General features: G+C 36.3%; 1 protein-coding gene across 3 annotated transcripts in view; it reads right to left on the bottom strand.

Moving 5' to 3' along the window:
• Positions 1-454: 454 nt before the first annotated feature.
• ATL1 (atlastin GTPase 1) overlaps positions 455-19,575 on the bottom strand; it is a 71,404-nt gene continuing 52,283 nt past the window's right edge. For 2 of the 3 annotated variants that reach the window (XM_045450943.1, XM_045450945.1), the window contains 8 exons: positions 14,977-15,069; positions 13,817-13,955; positions 8,909-9,036; positions 7,770-7,826; positions 6,622-6,693; positions 4,872-5,303; positions 3,645-3,659; positions 455-1,327 (listed from right to left, as the gene is read on the bottom strand). In XM_045450943.1, coding sequence (XP_045306899.1) covers positions 1,217-1,327; positions 3,645-3,659; positions 4,872-5,303; positions 6,622-6,693; positions 7,770-7,826; positions 8,909-9,036; positions 13,817-13,955; positions 14,977-15,069 — 1,047 coding nt within the window. In that variant the 3' untranslated portion in view covers positions 455-1,216. The remainder of the gene's footprint in view (positions 1,328-3,644; positions 3,660-4,871; positions 5,304-6,621; positions 6,694-7,769; positions 7,827-8,908; positions 9,037-13,816; positions 13,956-14,976; positions 15,070-19,575) is intronic. The other variant, XM_045450944.1, reaches the window with a different exon arrangement.

The following is a 19,575-nucleotide window of genomic DNA, read 5'->3' as shown; positions in this document are numbered from 1 at the left end:
TACTTGATTTTTCCATTCAGAAGGCCCAAAGGCAAAGGAAGCGGTATAATGAAAGGGACATTGAAAAAGGAAAATATGTAGTGGGATGTTAGCAGTTGGGAAAGTTATCTTTCAGAACATGTAGTCAAACTTTTCAAATATCTTATGAACTCTCACACAGTCTTCTATCTTCATTATTCTTTCCTGTTACTACTTTGTCTGACTATTTAATTATTTAATTAAACTTAACCATTTCTAAGAAAGTTAGAAATTACTGTTTTAGAGCTCCCAGATTATAGAATCGCTGGTTTAAAAGAACTGAAAGTTACCTTAAAAGGGATTAGTGGATGTTTTCTTAAAGTGGAAATGTGTGTTTACCATGGTGTCAACACTGAAGAAAAATGCATTTTAATTTTTAAAAGAGAGCTAAACTTTTATCATTCTATATTCATACCTCCCAAACATTTCCAAATTCAGTAAGCATTTGTTTTTAATCTTAGGAACCAGAGTAAACTTTAATAATAGTTCACATGTTAAAAGAATAAACCTATGAAGAATACATTTCTTTGTGTACCAAATGAAAAAATATACAATGCAGTGAAACTCAAGTACATATACAAAGTGATTTTTTTGTGCATTTTGATCCAGAAGTTTATATTCTATGTTAAATCATAATATAAAAGAAGCAGTATTTAGTTATTGATAAAGCAACTGAAAAGCTCTCTGAAATGTCTTTAAAAATAAAAGCTCATGGTATATAGAAGATGACATAGATTGAATCAAGCCTGCTGAGTTATGAGCCTGCTGAGTTATGATGCTATGATTAAATGGATGACTATGGGAAATAAGTTTTAAATTCTTCTGTGGAAATTAAATGAGCATATCCAAACATGGAGTAATATTACTACATGGTTTAATTATAACCCAGTAGTAGAATTTAGTAAATTCAAGCAGAACACATGTACTGTCATCATAAATAGACAAATACTTGAAATTATAACAGCATATTTGAAGACAAAATCAGGAAACTGTACATGTTAACAAAGTGATATAACCATGCATACATACATCTGCTTATTAAACACTGAAGTAAAAGAACTAAACCATTTCGAAGTTTTCAGAGGAGCTTGGTATTTTACTCTGTCCTGATAGAAGCACTTTGAATGTTTGCATGGAGACAGAAAACTGAGTATTTAACTGACAGTTGGTCATGCACCTGTATTTCTAAAAATTTAGATTAAATTTTCTTCTTTTCTGATTGTTCAGTAGATTCTGACTTTGGCGCAGGAAAAGCTTGATGATACAGATGTCTGTGGGTTGCTGCTGCACTGTAAAGCTTGTATAAAGCCTAGAAATATAAGAATCAAGAGTATAAACACAGAGATATAAAATTTTTCCTTTTTAGTGTAATTAGTTTATGGTACTATATAAAATTTAGCATGCTAAATGTGGAATCTTTAGATCTTTATATAAGATATACATTCATAACTAATAATCTTAGAACTCAAAAGTATCTTCACCTCTCCACTGTGTATGCGTTTTTGCTTTTGTGGATTGATCTTTGTGGTAAATGTTTTATTCTCAGACTGCATTTCCTTTTACCTTGCACACCTTTTGGAGCAGAGCTTCCTAAACACTGTGCTCCAGTTGAGATATGTGTTGGGAACTCATATTGTGCATATTATCGGTTTTGGAGGAATTAGAGGAGCTCATAACCTCTGACTGCCAATAGATGCTTTATTATACACAGGTAGGTCACTTGCTCTCTGGGCTTCCTTACAGGTTTTTCAGAATGGGGCCATTTTTATTTTCCATTATTTCCTGATACGGTCATGTAAATAAGCACATGTTGCCCTCCCCTTGCCACTGGGATCCTTCAGTTAAACATGCTCTTTTGCCTTGTTTCCCTTACTTGGTTTATATCTTACAAGACGTTTTTCAGAAGCATTACCTCAGAAAGCCTTTGCTCATTAAAACTGTGATTGTTCTTTGTGTCAACAGTGTTTGAATCATAGGAATTTTTACATACTGCTTTACATAAGTGTCCATAAATATTTTTGTCCTTTTTCCCCCTCAGCAAATGTCTAAGATTCATTCCCCCCTCGCACTTTCACATATTGAACACCCAGTTAAAACCAACTTACTGATGTAATTCTGGTCTGTAAAGAATCTGAATATTTTTAATATGTATTTTTAATATTCATTTCTTTTTGAGAGAGAGGATGAGGAGGGGAGAGAGATAGAGAGACAGAATCTGAAGCAGGCTCCAGGCTCTGAGCTGTCAGCACAGAGCCCAACACAGGGCTCAAACCCACAAACCGGTGAGATCATGACCTGAGCCGAAGTTGGATGCTTAACCGAATGAGCCACCCAGGCAACCCTTGAGTCTGAATATTTTTAAAAGCTGGGTAAAAGCTTGATATCCTCTAAATAGTAACCAATGCCCAGGAAATTCCATTATTATTATTTTTTTTTTATCTTTTTGAAGTCTCTATGGCTGTTAAGTCTAAGTAATACCATCATCAGTTTTATGAATGCATATGGGTATAAATGCATAAATGGTGTTGCCCTAGATCTATCATATTAGATTCTAACATTCAATTTAATCCCTGTTCTCTTAAAAGCTTAGATTGCTTTTATTTTTTAATGAATTTGTTTTACTGAATTTTATATAAAATGATTCTATATTGACCTGTATTAAATGTGTCATTGATATTAATTAGAGGATATACTTCAGTTACATGTAACAGCAGAAACTGAGGAAAGAATTATGTGCTATCTCTCGTTAAGATCAGTTTTGCTTCCTGAAGATAATGACCAGAATAACTCCAGAGATTGTTTTTCTTATGTAACAAATGATTCCTTCCTGCAAGCTCAGATTCTTTCCTCAGACACAGAGTTTTGCCCATGTGCAGGAGATATGAACAACTTACAGGTCCTGTCTGAAGTATGCTAAGAAAGTTAAACTGCACACTGGCCCGGAACCTGCTTACGGTGGTAAAGGTAACGGTCACTCAAAAGCCAAAATTAAAAACAACTTCTAAAGGTTGTAGTTCCATTTAAATACTCTCTACTAATTAAGTTTCCTCAAGATTCGTAACTGTATTTTGTTGCACTCCCAGGAGAACAAAATACACAATGTTGTAACTGCAGAATTTGGAGATTTGGGGGGGCACCTGGGCGGTTCAGTTGGTTGAGCACCCAATCCTTGATTTCAGTTCAGGTCATGATCTCACAGTTCATGCGAGCCAGCCCCGTGGTATCAGGCTCCGTGCTGACAGCATGAAGCCTGCTTAGGATTCTCTCTCCCTCTCTCTCTACCCCTCCTTCACTCCCTCACACGTCTGTGTGTGCACATGCTCTCTCTCTAATAAACATTTAAAAAATTCTTTCAAAATTTTCTACACATTCAGGAAACAACACATGATATTCCTGATCATCAACACTCTGTTTCATATGCAGATCAAATCACATAAAATGTCTGGAATAGATTATTTAAAACCATGTTAAAAATTCATAGTTAAAATTGTGAATCTTAGAACACAGCAGTTGTCACGAGAGATTTTCTAATCTATATTGAGATATCCATTAATGGCTAGTTTACAAAATAAGAACATCGTAATTTTTATAAATATATAGCTCTTAATTAAAAAAATTCAACTTACCTCATTTGTACTTCCCTGTGGCAAAGGCAGTTTAAAAGGGAAAAAAGAAAAGTATATATCCTGCTTCATTAATAGCATTATGATAATTCAACTCTTTACAATATTTATGAGCATTTAAGAACAAATACTCCTGCAAATATTTTTAGTTCAGATTATATATTTTATCTGAATTTTTTGACGAACCCAATTCTATATTCCTCATAGGGCTCAGCATCATATTCTAGGAGGGCCTTGGAATTGACCTCAAATAGCCCCTCTTCACTCTTCTGAGGTTGAGGAGCTATTTGAGACCGTGGGTCAGAGGATCCATTCATTCTTTACCCACAGTGCGACCATTAGTTTATTTTAGCTAGATTCTTCAAAGGCACATGGTAAATTCATTAGTTACAATTCTAAAGAGTATATGTAAGTATAAATGCTGGAATAATTGTAGCTATTACTACCTGCAGAACATAAATGTTCAAAAGTCTTAACTCCAGAATTCTATGAAGAATCTCTACTTTAGCTTCACTAAATGCCCCTAAATTTTCATGAGGTACTGAAGACCCTTCCAGGATGACAGAGTGAGTTCATTATTATTCTAGGTGTGTTTATTATTGTCTTCCCTACCCATAATCAGTTATTTGAACAATAGGCCACAGTGACCCTGACTCTCTAGGTTATGGTTAATTGAAACATAAAGGACAACCAACCGATCAGCAGCTGATCCAGAGTTTGACCTGGACTCCTGTGGCCCGGTACAAATGTCTAGCTCAAATAGAGACAATCTAAAGTAATCAGATCTTGCTTTCAGGAGATTATACTAAAAGAGACAGTGATACAACAACTTAGGATAGTGGTTCACATACACCCCTAACCAAGCCAACTCTAGCCAAATGATGGGTTTTAAGTATGAAGTAATCTTAACACATAAACAAGTAACAATCGGCTCAAAAAAATTCAGCTGTGCTTAACATCTTTAACTTTTAGGACAAAAAGTAAAAAACCACTGCATAATCCATGGATATTTGAAAATACTGAAATGCTAACTGGGAAACAGTTGTGTGGGACTTCACATATCGTATTACAGTTTGTATCTGGCCATCCTGACCGATTTTAAAGCCCACGAAGACTGGGGCCCAAGTCATTTTCACCTGTTTATTTCCAACATCTTACATTGTGTCTGGTAAACAGATGGCATTCAAAAGTGTGCCGAAATTAGTTGAAAAGGATGAAATGTATTCCTACCTGGTCCCACAAGGCTGCAGCCACCTGGTCTATTACAGCCCCCAATTCTCGGTATTCTCCAGAGTACCGGATGTATGCCCAGGTACACAGGGTGATAAGAGTCAGTCCCATTATCATATTGCATAGGCTAGCTATGATGTCCAAGCCAATGAATCCAGTCACACCAGCAATCACGTAAGTGATAAAGATGACGACAAACAGTGTGGCTGGGGTACGAGCTGCATGGAAGATATTTTTGCTATCATTGTGCTTGATATACTGGATGTAAAGTTCATCTATTTCACTCTCCAGCTGTTGCAGGTAACGCCGGCTAAATTCCTCCCCACCCATCTTCTTCACCCCTCGGAATAGCTTCACAGATTCTTCCTTAAGCTCCAAATGTTTGGTCTGTAGGTCATTAGGTGCCAGAAATGGTTTGTCGCCACCACAAATCTGTATCAGATAGAGAAGTGCCATTTATGCAATGCAGAGTAAAATTCACAACTGTGTCAAAATCTTCCACTTAGCTAGGTGAATTTGTTAGAACATGGAAGGTGTCTACTTTTATGTTTTGTCAATCCACATTTGCACCCTCCATTATCAGGCATCACTGTAAGTGGGACCGGTACTTTATAGGTGACTTATATAAAGCCATTCTTAATTTTTATTCTCTTTTTCACCTGGGAGAGAATATCCAAGACTTAATCCAAGTTCCTCAAGATGAAAATGCATGATGCAAAGTGAACTGCAAACTGAGTTCATTCACAGAATGAATCCAAATTCAAATAAACTACTTATATACAAGTTCTTCTAGGAAATTTATTCTAACTACGCTGAAGTATTTTTAACCAATGAGGTTTAGCTTAAAACAATGAGTAGTGCTATAAAACTCGAACGTAAAATTATGAAAAACATGTTCTTTGGCAGTTTTACTGATTTTGTTTGAATGGAGCCCTTTCAGTATTTTCTTCAAGAGACCAAATGAAAGCATATTAAATGTTCTTGGACCACATTTGCAGTTTTTTCAAAAGTTACAAGGGAAATCTCAGTTACCCATACCTTTCACTTTGGTTTTTTGAGATTTAACTACATAAAGCATACTAAGTACATACTCTAAGTACAGCTTAGGTATGGTGTGAACACTATTCCATATACTGTATTTCTCTTGACTCGTAAGACTCCAGCAACTTTGGATGTAATCTTTATCATAGAACATTTTCAGAGGGAAAAAACCTATCCAATTAGTAGGTATACACAGTAATTATTCGATGCACCCAAATTCGGAATGTTAAAAAGAGGAAATATAGTATGTAGAAATATTGGCCCTTGAGGCTTAATTTCTTTTTTTTCCCTAACAGTTTTTTATAGTTAAGATAGAGATACTAGAATTGTTGCAAGAAGGGAAGTGTAGTGGAGATGGTAGCACATTATATTAGTCACTAGAACTTATAAATAGTGGGAAGAAATGCCCCCCCCAAAAAAAAAAAAAGAATAAGAAAAGTGTCTCTGATATAGAGAGAACACATCTAAAATATGTTTTAACACTATGTTTTGTAAAAAGTGTTTTAACACTATGCCTACATAGTGTTCCTTTCCTAAAAAATACTTTAGGAATATAATAAATAGAAATGTGATAAACATAGGCTGAGAAAGCAGAAGTTAAAACCACTTCTTTGTAGACAGTATAACTTGGAAGAAAAAAAAGAATGATCTCATGGAAGAAATACTGATTTTATTTAAAACATAATTTAAAATATTATTTAATTCTTACCTCTTCCATCTTTTTGTTGTATGTATCCTTGGCAGTTGCTACGGCCGCTAAATTGTTAGCTTCTGCTGTGGCCTTTGGACAAAGTACAAAATATGATGTAAAATGGAATTCATATTTATTAAACTCTCACAGGCAATTCTCATTTCTGAGTATCATGTGTAAGAAATGTATAAGAACACAAGGTCATGAAATAATTTGAAAGTATTGAAGTATTTCCACTACATTTTTAAAAACTGGTAAAATTAAAATTTCAAAATACACAAAACACAGGAATTTACTCAGTAAGTCACAGTTCTAAAACTGAATTTTCATTTGGAAGAATTTTCTTCTTAAAAAATATTTTTAACCCACTCACCAAATGGGGGGGGGGGGAATTTACAAACCCAACACATGGGAAATAATATACAGTGCATTTTATCTGTACTAATATATATATAAGTATGTCTTAGGTTTAAAGATTGATACTGATAGAACAATGGATCACTGACAAAAAGGAACTATTAACAACTTAATTTTTTTTTAATAAAGAAAAAGCTAATTTCTCCTTCCTTAAATATTTATAGAGACCACTTGTTTAAAAACCTGGACCCGCTTTTCTACTTGTTCACATGTGTGAATCTAAACCACAGTATGAGTCTATTTTCCAAACTAATTTTGTACAAAGAGAATGAGAACTCTTTGGTCTAAAGTGTATGTTGGGGTGCCTGGGTGGCTCAGTCAGTTAAGCATCTGACTCTTGGTTTCGGCTCAGGTCATGACCTCACAGTTTCATGAGTTTGAGCCCCTCTGGGCTCTGTGCTGGCAGTGTGGAGCCTGTTGGGATTCTCTCTCTCCCCCTCTCTCTGCCCACCCCCACCCCAACTTGCAGTCTGTCTCTCTCAAAATAAATAAACTTAAAAAAAAAAAGTGTTTGTATAGTCAGCACAAGAGAAGCTCCTCTATGTGTATACAACACTGTTTAGCTGAACACACAAACGGTAGTTAACAGAAAAATAACCTTCCAATAAATCATTCCACCATGTTTATTTGGCAATTACTGACGGCTGGATTGGAGCTTATCTTTAGCTTAGCATAGCCTAAAGCTAAGGAAAGCTTAGCTTTAGTAACAAGTATTTTGAAAAATGTCACGCCTCTTGATGAATAAATACCTGTAACATGGATTTGGGATGTGGTAATTCTTCACCTTGATAGATCTTTATATAAGCCTAAAAAAATGAAAAGAAAAAGAGAGACTCCTGTTCAAGTAATTCCATTCACTATTTCTCAAACTCTGTGAAATTGTACTCGGAGGTCTAAAGTCTTGACAGTTTGGGGAACTATTATCTTTCTCATGTGTTAATTCCCCCTTTCTTAGTCCCTGTTCCCTTTTCCTGAAGTGGCCCTTTCATCCAACTCTACTTGGCCAATCCTACCCTTCTTAAAGACTTAAGTCACTGCCCCCTTCTCTAAAACCTTCTCAGATCCCTCTGCTAGGAGTAACCTTTCTTTTTCATTTACTCACAGGAATTTGTACCTGCCGCTGTCGTCAGCTTTATGGAATATCTGATTTCTGTAAGGGTCCTTAACCTCCTACTAACTTGTAAGCTCTTCCATCGTGTTATGCACAATAAGAATTCAAATTTTAGATAGATAAATAACATCTCATTAATTTCTAAGAGTGATGAAGGTAAGTAATCACACAGGAGATATGTGAAGTATTTTTAATGACAAAAATGTGAATTTTAAAAATAGTTTAGTCCTTGGAGCATCACTCCACAAATGAGATTGATTACTGAAATTCCCCAATATGTATGTGGTTGGTTAAAAAAAAAAAAGTGTAGTATTCGGTGCTACCTGAGCTAAAAAATAAACACAAATTTGAAGTTATTCCACTTTACATTGGCCCGTGGTGCAGAGACAGGAAATGTGGAGGAATTTTCTCTAGTAGAAAGGTAAAGGATAGCCCCTTCGGAAGAATCTTCAGAATGAAGGTAAAATTCAGGATAGTTCATGACTGAGGACTACATGTTATGGACCTCAAGAAACACCTCCTCCCCCCACAAAAAAACAGACTTTACCAACTCTCATATTTATATTTCAAAATATATTTCTCTCAAGATAAAGTTAACACTAAGAGTTTTAAAATTTTAATTTCAGAAAGCAAGCTACTCTTGGGAGTCTAATGATTTTTTTCTCATTTTTATAGATTCCTCCTAGGTTTGCCCCTATATTACAGAGTCTATACTTTTTTGTTTGTTTCAAGTAGGAACTGCATTCCAAAACAATGCTCTAGAAATGGGAGTCATACCTTGAAGTACTCCACCAGACCTCGGCAGGTGATTTTGTTCCCATTGATCTCTTTAATATCTAGGCTCTCAGGACTAAGTAGCCAAGGAATGAGTATTTTCAAGTTTTTGATGAATTCATCATCTATTTCTACAAGTAAAAGCACATTCATCATTATTTTAAAAATCCAATCCAAGTCCTCCAAGGCATACAATAAATAAAACATTCTTGATTTTGTCTACTTCTTCCCCAGTGATAAAGCCATCACTCACTTTGCCATCATCTAAGCAATTCCCAAAACCCACTTTTCTTGGATGAGTGATCCTCCTTGCCTAAACTGCTGTTCTTTACTTCAACTACATATTTATCTTCCACCCATAAAGTAGCTTTCTTGATGTTAAACATTAAACAAATATTTTACATCCCATTCACATAACCACATTTCATGTATTCTGATGAGTTTGTTGGTGGTTTTATGTATACAGGCTCATAAATGGGAAAAAGGCCAGATACTCACTGGTTTATAAGATGTATTCCTGCCAGAAAATGTATGAAAAATTGCTCTGTTTTTAGTGTGCCCACCTTATGAAAAGTGTACAGAACTGAATAAGGTCTGTTAACTAGTACTCAAGTTCAGAAAGACAGTGATGGTGATGCGACATTTGGTGATGAAATTTGCCCATACAAAATAACATGGCAAGAAAAGGCCATGGAGGCAAATCAGGATGTCTGAGTTGTTCACCTATCATGTTTAGGACAACTGATGACACATAATCCATGTTACGGCATTAGGTTCAAGCTTAACATTATGTATTTAGCAAAGTAACATAGAAAATACATATTCAGAGAAGTCTTTTGAACATAGTGATAATTTCTAAATCATTTCAAAAGATATAGAAAAATACACCTACATAAAAAGCAAGATATGTCCAGAGATTTGATATCTAAGTAAATGTAATAACTGCCTACAATTTTTAAAAATCTGAATTTAAGCAGAATCACTGAGCTTTCAGGCTTTGGGACTGGGGATTTCTGAGGACTTAAGAATAAAGATTCAAACCATGTGGTTGTGTTTGCATTTTCCTTGCGTGTTACTACAACCCCACTATACACTGAAATACTAGTTTACATAAGAATTCATGCTTCTCTTCTCTTGCTTGCTGCCTTTACGAGATGCATGAGCATACTGTTGGAAATCCTTCAGACTTCTTTTATTTCAGGTTTTGTATACCTTTGAAATTGTAGTGCCCAATCTTTTATGAGTACTTGTATAGGTGTTTATTCAAATGTATTTTGCTGTTGCATTGTACCAATTCTTACTCATAATTTTGCTTTGTATTATATATAGATTTATTCAAATGTATTTATTCAGTTATTATTGCGGTTTGCTTTTCAGTTACCAATATTCACTAACAATACTGGTGTCTGTATTATGTTACCACATGCATCTGTATTCACTGATACCAGTAGGTTTTCTTCTCTGCTTATCACCTTGGTTTTTTTTTTTGTTTGTTTGTTTTTTGTTTTTTTTTTAGCATTTGTAAAATATTCCTATATATCTAGAATGTATGAATTCTTCCCGAATTTCTGTATGAAACAACCTTTCTCATTTTAAAATGACTTTAAAATCACTTCTAACGCATGTACTTAAATTCCACTCCCCACCCCCTCCCTTATAAAACTGGAATGAAATAAGATACACCTGTATCTCATGCACCAGCAGGTGTGGTAATTACCATTAAAGCAGCCAGCATATAACCACATATTTGGATTAAAAATGCGTTCTGAAGATGGCATTGGCCATAGTCTTTGTTCTCACTGAGACCAATACCAGATATCCCAATTCTGGATTCAGATAACACAAACCAAAGGTTCACAACGTACGCAGTGGTGAGTTCTTGCTAACACTATCAGTTCAACACAGTACACACATGACCCAGAATATCGGCAGACCAGTTCAGGTCAATTTACAGAGGTGTGCTAATTAGCTCTGACCCACTCCAAGTATTCAAACAAATACATGTGGGGAGACCCATTACTGGGGATGCTGTTCTGTCTTTACCATTCCTTCAATAATCTTTGCCACCGGAGTAAAACTCTGCCAGGAATTCAGGGGCTAGGCCAAAGTGGTTATCTGCCACAACTGGGGACATGATAAGCTGCTGTAAAAGAACTCTGCGGGGCAGATGCACTGGTGTGGCACTGCTGTGTAAATCAACCGAGAAAGAGATCTCAGGATTACCTGACTGACAATTCATTAGAAACAGCTTCTTAAAAAGCATTACCTTGCAATAGTGTTTCGCTACACTTCCTGAACTCTAACTGAAGCTGCTAAGAATGCATCTCCACAGTTTATGATGTGGTTTGCCTGGCCGTTCTACATGTGGTACCATAACCCAGAGGAACCTCAAAAAAACAAAAACAAAAACAAAAAACAAAAAAAGTAACTCCTTGTTAATTGAAAGGTTAGACTGACTACGTCAGGAGAGGTATTCGGTGGGCACTTGGAAAGGACTGTCTGAATGCAGCAGGAATGAATCTGATCCTTTTGATTTCCTATGTGGGAAGCCACTAAATTAATAGCAGCTAAATTTAATCATAGTATCATAAATTTCATATAACAGAGGAAATGGTAAGATAACATTTTCAGTAGTGAGGGACCATGAATAGTAATTATAACAATTATTACTGCTGATAATGAACTAGAAAGTACTTCTGTAAGTTTGTGAAAGAGTATGTGGGAAATATCATCAGAGAACAATTTTTGCACAACTGTTTATTTAGAGACGTTTCTTCCGTAGAGGAAGAAAGTGGTTATTCAGGTGCCAGCCTTCTGGAGAGCAGCATAGCCAGTGGACAAGACATCCCAGATAGAACTTACATCGAATTACAAGATTCAGGATGGGATAGAAAAGCAATGTAGATAGCTGACTTTCAAAACTGCCCAAGGAGAAACTGAGGCTAAGAAGAACATTTTGGCACACAGACAGATTCAGCAGGCGTCCTAGAAAGCCTCATCAAAATGCAATTTTGATGGGCACCTGAAGCTGCTTTTCGTTTTTTTTTTTTTCTCTCAGGCTAGCCACTTTGGTAAACTCATAATTTTGGGGTACCTGTAAAACAATTGTGTAGGTTAGTACATATTTAGACATATATGTACAATTTGATGAGAAACAAATCTGCTTAAAAAAGTGGGGTTCGTGGGGCGCCCGGGTGGCTCGGTCGGTTAGGTGTCCGACTTGACTTTGGCTCAGGTCATGACTTCACAGTTCATGAATTCAAGCCCCATATCGGGCTCTGTGCTGGCAGCGCACAGCCTGCTGGGGATTCTCTTTCTGCCTCTCTCTTTGCCCCTCCCCTGCTCACACTGTCTCTGTCTCTCTGAAAATAAACTTAAAAAAAGGGGGGGGGGGATTCTATACCTGTGTGTGTTGTCTTCAACTCTCTCCCTGAGCTCTTTCATTGCAAAATCTATCAGTTAATTTAAGAACTGTGGCTGTACACTGCACGAATGGAACAAGCCAGAGTACTTTTGTGTCCCAATAAAGGACTGTTGTTGAAGGCCTGCCCCTCCCCTACCTGTTTACGACTCCCCAACTCCAGAGAAGAAAGAGGGGCCTTGTGGGAGCCCACCCTTTATGTAATTTATTCAAAACACATTGACGGCATTAGGTAAGTGCACAGTATCAAGAGGTCTGTGTGCTCATTACTGGGTTGGAATTCGTAAGTGACAGGGACAAGTGACATGATAGGATCCTGGAATCCCTCCATTAACATGTGCCTGGTGCTATCTGTTCTGTTATATAAAGATAATTTAAAACATGTACAGAAATACTGCTGATGAAATGTGAGATTCTATTTATGATACTGTCATAGTTAAATATAAGGTATCTGACTACAAATGCCATGGAAATGGGGGAAAAAAACAGGTTTGCTTTTCAAACCTGCCAGTTCTGTAAAAGTGAATACATGTTATGTTGTCCCTTTTTAAGATTAATTTTGAAGCCCTTTGAGAACAGTTGTGCTGAAAAGCTTGTTAATGTCACTGTCGCACCAACCCTGACATGATGCAGAAAGGCCACAGGAAATTAAGCAAATATCTGAACTCAGTGGTGTGTGTATTCAGTGCAAGCCTTACAAGTAAATAAGTCAGAAATGTTTTTGTATGAATTACAAAGCAAATATCTAAAGACCTGGTGATATCTATTAGGAACTATTAAATTCTATTTCTTCAGACCCCTTCCACCCACCCCACCCCTTTTTTTTAAACAAGTTGAGATTTTTTGGAATCTTAAAATGTTAGGAATGCCTCTCTGTTTGACAGATAATTACATACTATTAGAATACACTATTTCAAAAACACTCTAGTGCTTCTGGGTTTTTCAGCAACTGGTCCTCATCCAGAAGAGGATTTCACTTTTAGTGAGGGTTTTAATAGTTTATAATTAAATTCCTTAGTAGCACTTTTAAAGAGCTTGAGTTCAGAACTACACAATGTTTCTTTCAATCTTTAATTCTATAACTTATCATAATATTCTATAACTTATAATACAGCATTCCAATAACATAGACATCTATTTTTCTCCTCTAATGCAAATAAGGCAAATTAAACAGGAAGACATTAAGGAGCATTTCTCAATGTACAGACGTAAGCAGAAACCTCTGCAAAAAGGGCAGAGTCGCTGCCTCCTAGGTGAATGCAAGACTTTGCCTGTTTTCTCCATGTACGTATTTAGTACCCATGGAATCCTACAGTTCCCCAAGAAGGTGCTCCAGCACCAGACCAGGATTCCCGGTTCTCCTGACATTTTTTAGTCATCAGCCTCACACAAGTGGATAACCTAAATCAGCAGCTGTAAGCCCAGTAGATAAAATGACAATTTTACAACCAGACTAAGTAATGTAAGTATATATTCATTAAAAAACACACCTTTCAGTTTTCCATCAAAGTTTGGATTGGTAGCTACTTTTAAGCCAGGATGAGGTAGCAGAAAACAGGAAATTTTGGTGAAACAGGAATGGATGTGTTTTCGAACATTCTGTAGTTCTTCATGCTGGTTCCCTGAGACCTGCAGTAAATCATTCTAAAGTTTAAACTACTTGCAACATAAATTGAACTCCAAAGAATTCTGTAGCATCTTATATTTGCTATGTCTGTCTGGTCCCACAATGATAAAAATGACAATATATAAGCTGATAAAGAAAGAATAAAGTCTTGGGTGAACAGCCATATCTCCATATAGCATATATATGCCATTATTATTACAATTAACAAATGCTTACTCTTATGCTAACTCAGGTGGGCCTTCCCATTTTTTACTACAAATTAGTGGGGTTTTATTCTAACTAGTTCTAATAAATTCCAATTTTAATTCAAAGTACTCACAAGAGACATGAATGGATCATAAGATATTCCTACCTTCTTTTCAGGAGATACTCAAGACAACCTCTTGTCACTTGGTAGGTATACATTAAAATTCTAGAAAGGCGTCTGAATAGGTGGGTATTTATAAGCTAAATTGCCCCTGTTTTTTCAAATGTATTTGACAGTTAATAGTACGACCACCCTAAAAGCAGTTATAAGCCAAAAAGGACTTTTTCTCAGCCGGTATTTGTTGTCATCTGTGTTCAATATAAACAGTTGATTCAATATTGCACTATCCTGATACAGAAAATAGAGAACCCTCTAATTTCACTTTCTCTGAACTATTAGCAGAATGTTCTAAGACTGACTTTGGGGATTTCAAAATTATATATTTCTGTTAGACTGTTTTAAACCTCAATGAAAACAGATATTTGTACCGTCAGCCTTGAACTGATTTAATTATTCAAATTAAAAGATTTATCTTTAGGAATCAGTCATTGTTTTGTAGATATGTACAAAAGAATTCTTTATCTGTATCATAATTACTCATAATATTTAAAACTGTAACTCTGAAAGCATTGTATTAAATATCAATCTTAGTTTGTTAGCAGAGACACCAGAAGCATAAGACTGTATCTACTAAATGTCCATTCTGCAACTCATTCAACAGAAATAATTCTAGATTACTACTGGTGAAGTTTCATTCACCTAAATTTCTAACAAACCTTGAGGCGTTTTTCCAAGAATTTGGAGCCGCCTTCGGCTCCGTATGAAAATTCGTATGGGAAACTCCAATCCCGAACAAGAAATATCAGACTCTGAGAAACAAGAAGAAGAAAGGATTGATAAGGGGATTTTAAATTGCCTTCCTCTGCTTCCTATGGAAACCAATGAAGTGCTACTGTTACTACCATATGAGTAGTGTCCTACAACGCACTATGGAATTAGAACAGCAAACATAAAACCTTTGAAAGTTTCCAAGCAATCTCTCCCCCATGAGATCACCCTTCCTGTTCCCACTAAGTGTAAACAGAAAGCTGCCTCCAAACTGATTGTAGTGACTTAGAACCATTCAGCCGGTTTGAGGGCACCTCTGTCTCCCATCTCTTGTGGGGGGCGGGGCACATTCTTCTTGGCAATTTGGGGACAGCTCTTTATGAAGACTCGAGTGTTATTTGAGGAAAGTTTTATCTCTTTAAATATTTTTCCTCTACTACTTCTGTCCCATTCTCTTTTTCAGGGGCTCTCAGTTTACATACAGGGTATGCAGATGGATGGGAATCCAGGTTTTGTGAGGCCCAAAGCTTATACAATCTGTTGGGGGGAGGAGGGCTCAATGCAAAAAAGAATACATAATTAGGCTTGATAGTGAATATTTATTTAGAATCAGAAAAATAACAAATTACAAATACAAAAAAGCTGACAAAAACACAAGCACACACACACAAATCCTGAAAAATAATTAACGTACCTTGGTAATAGATTTTGCCCTACTGTTTTTGGCTGCAAATGATTTGATTGCTTCATCTTCAATGATTATGAAATAATTTCTGTTAAAAAGCTAATTCAGTCTGTCCTCTAACAAGGCCATTTTTTATTATAAAAAAATAGTACTGAAAGTTTAGAAATGTCTCTGCTTCACAACTTATTTGTAATGCTGTGTACATTTTTCCTCATCTGTGAAATAGGGGTAATAATGGAATCCATCTCCCAGGACTACTAAATGAGATATGTATTAGGCATTTGGAACAGTGCTGTGTTAGCGATCTGATTTTTATTTTAATGGCCACATATTTTAGGAAATTGATAGGCCATAGTTTATTTTGCCAGTCTCCCAGATGTCTTCCAGTTTTTCTACTAAGAAATGCATTGAAAAAATCCTTGAAGCTGAATATTTGTTCACATCCAGGAAGATTTTATCAGAAACTGTGTTTCCAAAATTAGAACAATCATTAGCATCATTTGAGAGGCTTTTAAAAGCACAAAATTCTTGGGCCCCACCCCAGACCACTTGGAACCAAAGTAATTGTAGCTTTCATTTAAGTGCCTATCATATGGCAACCACAATATCAGGAATTATGCACATATTTCATGCATTCCTGCAACTGCTAAGAGATAGGTTATAATTTGTGACTCTTTTCACAAGAGATATATAAAAATCACCTCCACCTGACATTAAGTGACTTGGCCAAAGGCACACAGAGATAGAACAGGTTAAACTTGGGTTACTTCAAAACCTTGTTGTACTGCCTCAACAGTAAGTATAAAACATGCACTGTAGTTTACAATCTGAGGTCTGATAAAATCATGCTTTTATAAGTTAGATTAAGAGATACTCTTCAGGGCACCTGGGTAGGCTCAGTCAGTTAAGCGTCCAACTCTTGATTTCAGCTCAGGTCATGATCTCAGGGTTCGTGAGTTCAAGCCCCACACGGGGCTCTGTGCTGGCACTGCAGAGCCTGCCTGAGATTCTCACTCTCTCCCTCTCTCTCTCAAAATAAATAAATAAACTTAAAACAAAAAACATGCTTCAAATTTTAGTTTTAGTAAAAATGCAGGAAATTGAGAAAAAATTAATAATTTTTATGAAATTAGCTATCTTTAAATGACCTTTCTAAAAGTTTGTATCTTCTGAGTTTTTAACTGAATTTTTAATCTTGCTTATTAAAATTTGTTGTCCTGTCTCCTAATTCTCTTTTAATCGATGGGTTCTTCCTCCTTACTTTATCTGTTAAAGAACCTAGGAATTTAACCATAAATTCTATATGACCATGTAGAGTTTCCCACAACGTGGACCCTGCATATTCACCGGCAGTTCAACATGCTCTTTTTTCTTCTGGATTTCTGCAAATTGGCAGCTGGAGACAGAGCCTTGATCTCAGGTTTTATTTCTTTGGCAGAGTGCTCTTCCATCAGGAGGCACACAGTTTATGATTATCTCTCCTTTGGTGAAATTATGTCATCTTTGCTTATCTGAAGTTCATTCTTCAGTAGCTTTCTCATTAAGGGCTCATGAGAACAATATTCTTTGCATTCTTACATATTGATAAGTTTGTGACCCATTGTAACAGTTGTGATTTTCTATTTGAAAGTCAATTTTGCTAGATATAAAATCCTTGGCTCACATCTCCTGTCCTGAAACCAGGGATACTTCTCAGTTTGAGTTATGGATAGTCTTATTTCACAAAGTGGAAACACTCCTTTCTTTTTTTCATTTTGGGGATTCTTGTGGGGAAGGAGACATTTTTGTGGAGAGGAGAGTTTAAAAATACTTCTGGGGCCCCTGGCTGGCTCAGTCAGTGAGCATGTGACTCCCGATTTCGAAGTTGAGTTCGAGCCCACTTAGGGTATAGACATTACTTAAAAATAAAATATTTTAATGGGTCGCCTGGGTGGCTCAGTCAATTAAGCATCTAACTCTTGATTTCAGCTCAGGTAGTGATCCCAGGGTCATGGGATTGAGCTCCACATTGGGCTTGGAGCCTGCTTGAGATTCTCTCTCTCTTCCTTTGCCCCTCTTCCCTGTTCACTTGCTCTCTCTCTAAAATAAAATAAAATAAAATAATTAAAATTTTTTAAAAAATAAAAATACCCCTATCCATGATCTTTAAACAGTCTACTATCTATAACAGATGCCCATTTTTCTCAAAATGAAATACAGTAATTTGTATTCAGAATATTTCTACCTAAACATGTATTTTGAAAATAGAGATTAGCTAGGAAGCAACTTTTACAAAGTAGAGCTTCATAACCCAGGATCAATGAAGCCAAGTATGTGGATTTGGCTATATTTTGCATTTTTCTTGGGAAATTTTAGTTTCATTTTTTGGTCTGTTTCACTGGCCATCTCCCTAAGTCAATATAATGAGGACCATGTGTAGAATAGGATCAAATATGAAGTCTTATTTTCTCAAATCAGGAATCTATTACCTGTCTATAGTATTAAATTCATAAGTTCCATGCCTAATGCTCCCATCCAGTGATGTCCTGGTAAACTGACGCTCCAAATGACTTGATTTTGTAGCATTTGGCCATTTCTGTGGTGTAAATATGCCCAACATGGCTGATTTTAAGCTATTAGCAGTTTAATAGTTGGCTTATATCATTCCTGAATATTTACTAATTAGTTCGCATGAATTGATATAAGCTAGCTATAGATACCTACCAGCCCCATCCTGAGGAAAAGACTAGCTGTTCTAGAACCATGTAGTCAGTAAATACCTGAACTGGTTTTTAACCATATAATCAACACATTTCAGCTCCAGTTTCACTTTCAGAGAACAATGAAACAAGGTTTAGAACTTGTTTTAAACCCATCTAACTAACAAGTCACTTCAATCAACAGCCCACTGAAAGCCAACCAATCAGTGAAAGCTTCATACTTAATGGAAGAATCACTCCAGAAAATTCACTGAGGCTGATGTGCATCCATTTCTCCCCTCTATAGCCAACACAAAACATGCTTCTGTATTCAACAATGACAAATATTCTAAAACTGACATCAACCTGTTCTTGCCTCTGGAAACCATGCAACTCCAAAACACACTCCTAAACCCTATGTATAATCATTAGTTGACTTTGCTCAGTGAGACTAAGACTCACCAGCATAGCTCTTTTACTTAATAAAGCAATAAATTCAGCTTTGGCTTTTGTACCAGATTTGAGTGATGGTGTCATCCTTTGACAGTTCTGGAAGTCCCGCTGAGACAATTTTGAATACTCTCACTTGGCAGAAGTCTCTGATACCCTCAGACTAACAGGTGCATTCTCCTTGTCCCTTGTTCCAAAATTCCATTTGTCCTTCAAATTTACTGCCAGGTGAATGTGTCTCAACAATGGTCTTACTTAGAGTTCTGGTTTGTTTCACTGAGCTTCTTGGTGCTGATTAATTTGTTATTCTAGGATTTTTGTTATAAAGACACACTAGGTCTTCATATAAGGTCATCAGTTCAAAGTCTTTGTATAGGGCAATTCAACCTTCAGTTTTGGAAGTGAACTCCTTCCAAACCACTCTCCAAACCAATCAAGATGCCCCAAGGACAAATGGTTGGAGGTCTGTTAAACTGGCAACCAATTGACACAAAAGTAATTAGTCAAACTTGGCCTTGGGAGTCCTACAAAACTTTTAAGAGGACACTCTTGATCTTGTAATTGTGAGTCACTGTTCTTAGCCCATAATACAGGATCAGTGGCTATCAGATGACTGATCGTACAGCACCATATTGACCTCTGCTTGCTTGAGGAACCAAGCTGCTTTTCTTTTTTTAATGTTTATTTATTTTTGAGAGAGGCAGAGACAGAATGCAAGTGGGTTAGGGGCAGAG

This window comes from Leopardus geoffroyi, chromosome B3 (assembly GCF_018350155.1).
Source record: "Leopardus geoffroyi isolate Oge1 chromosome B3, O.geoffroyi_Oge1_pat1.0, whole genome shotgun sequence".
Classification (NCBI taxonomy): Eukaryota; Metazoa; Chordata; class Mammalia; order Carnivora; family Felidae; genus Leopardus; species Leopardus geoffroyi.
The sequence above is the reverse complement of the archived record's forward strand: the minus strand, read 5'-3'. Positions and strand labels throughout refer to the sequence as shown.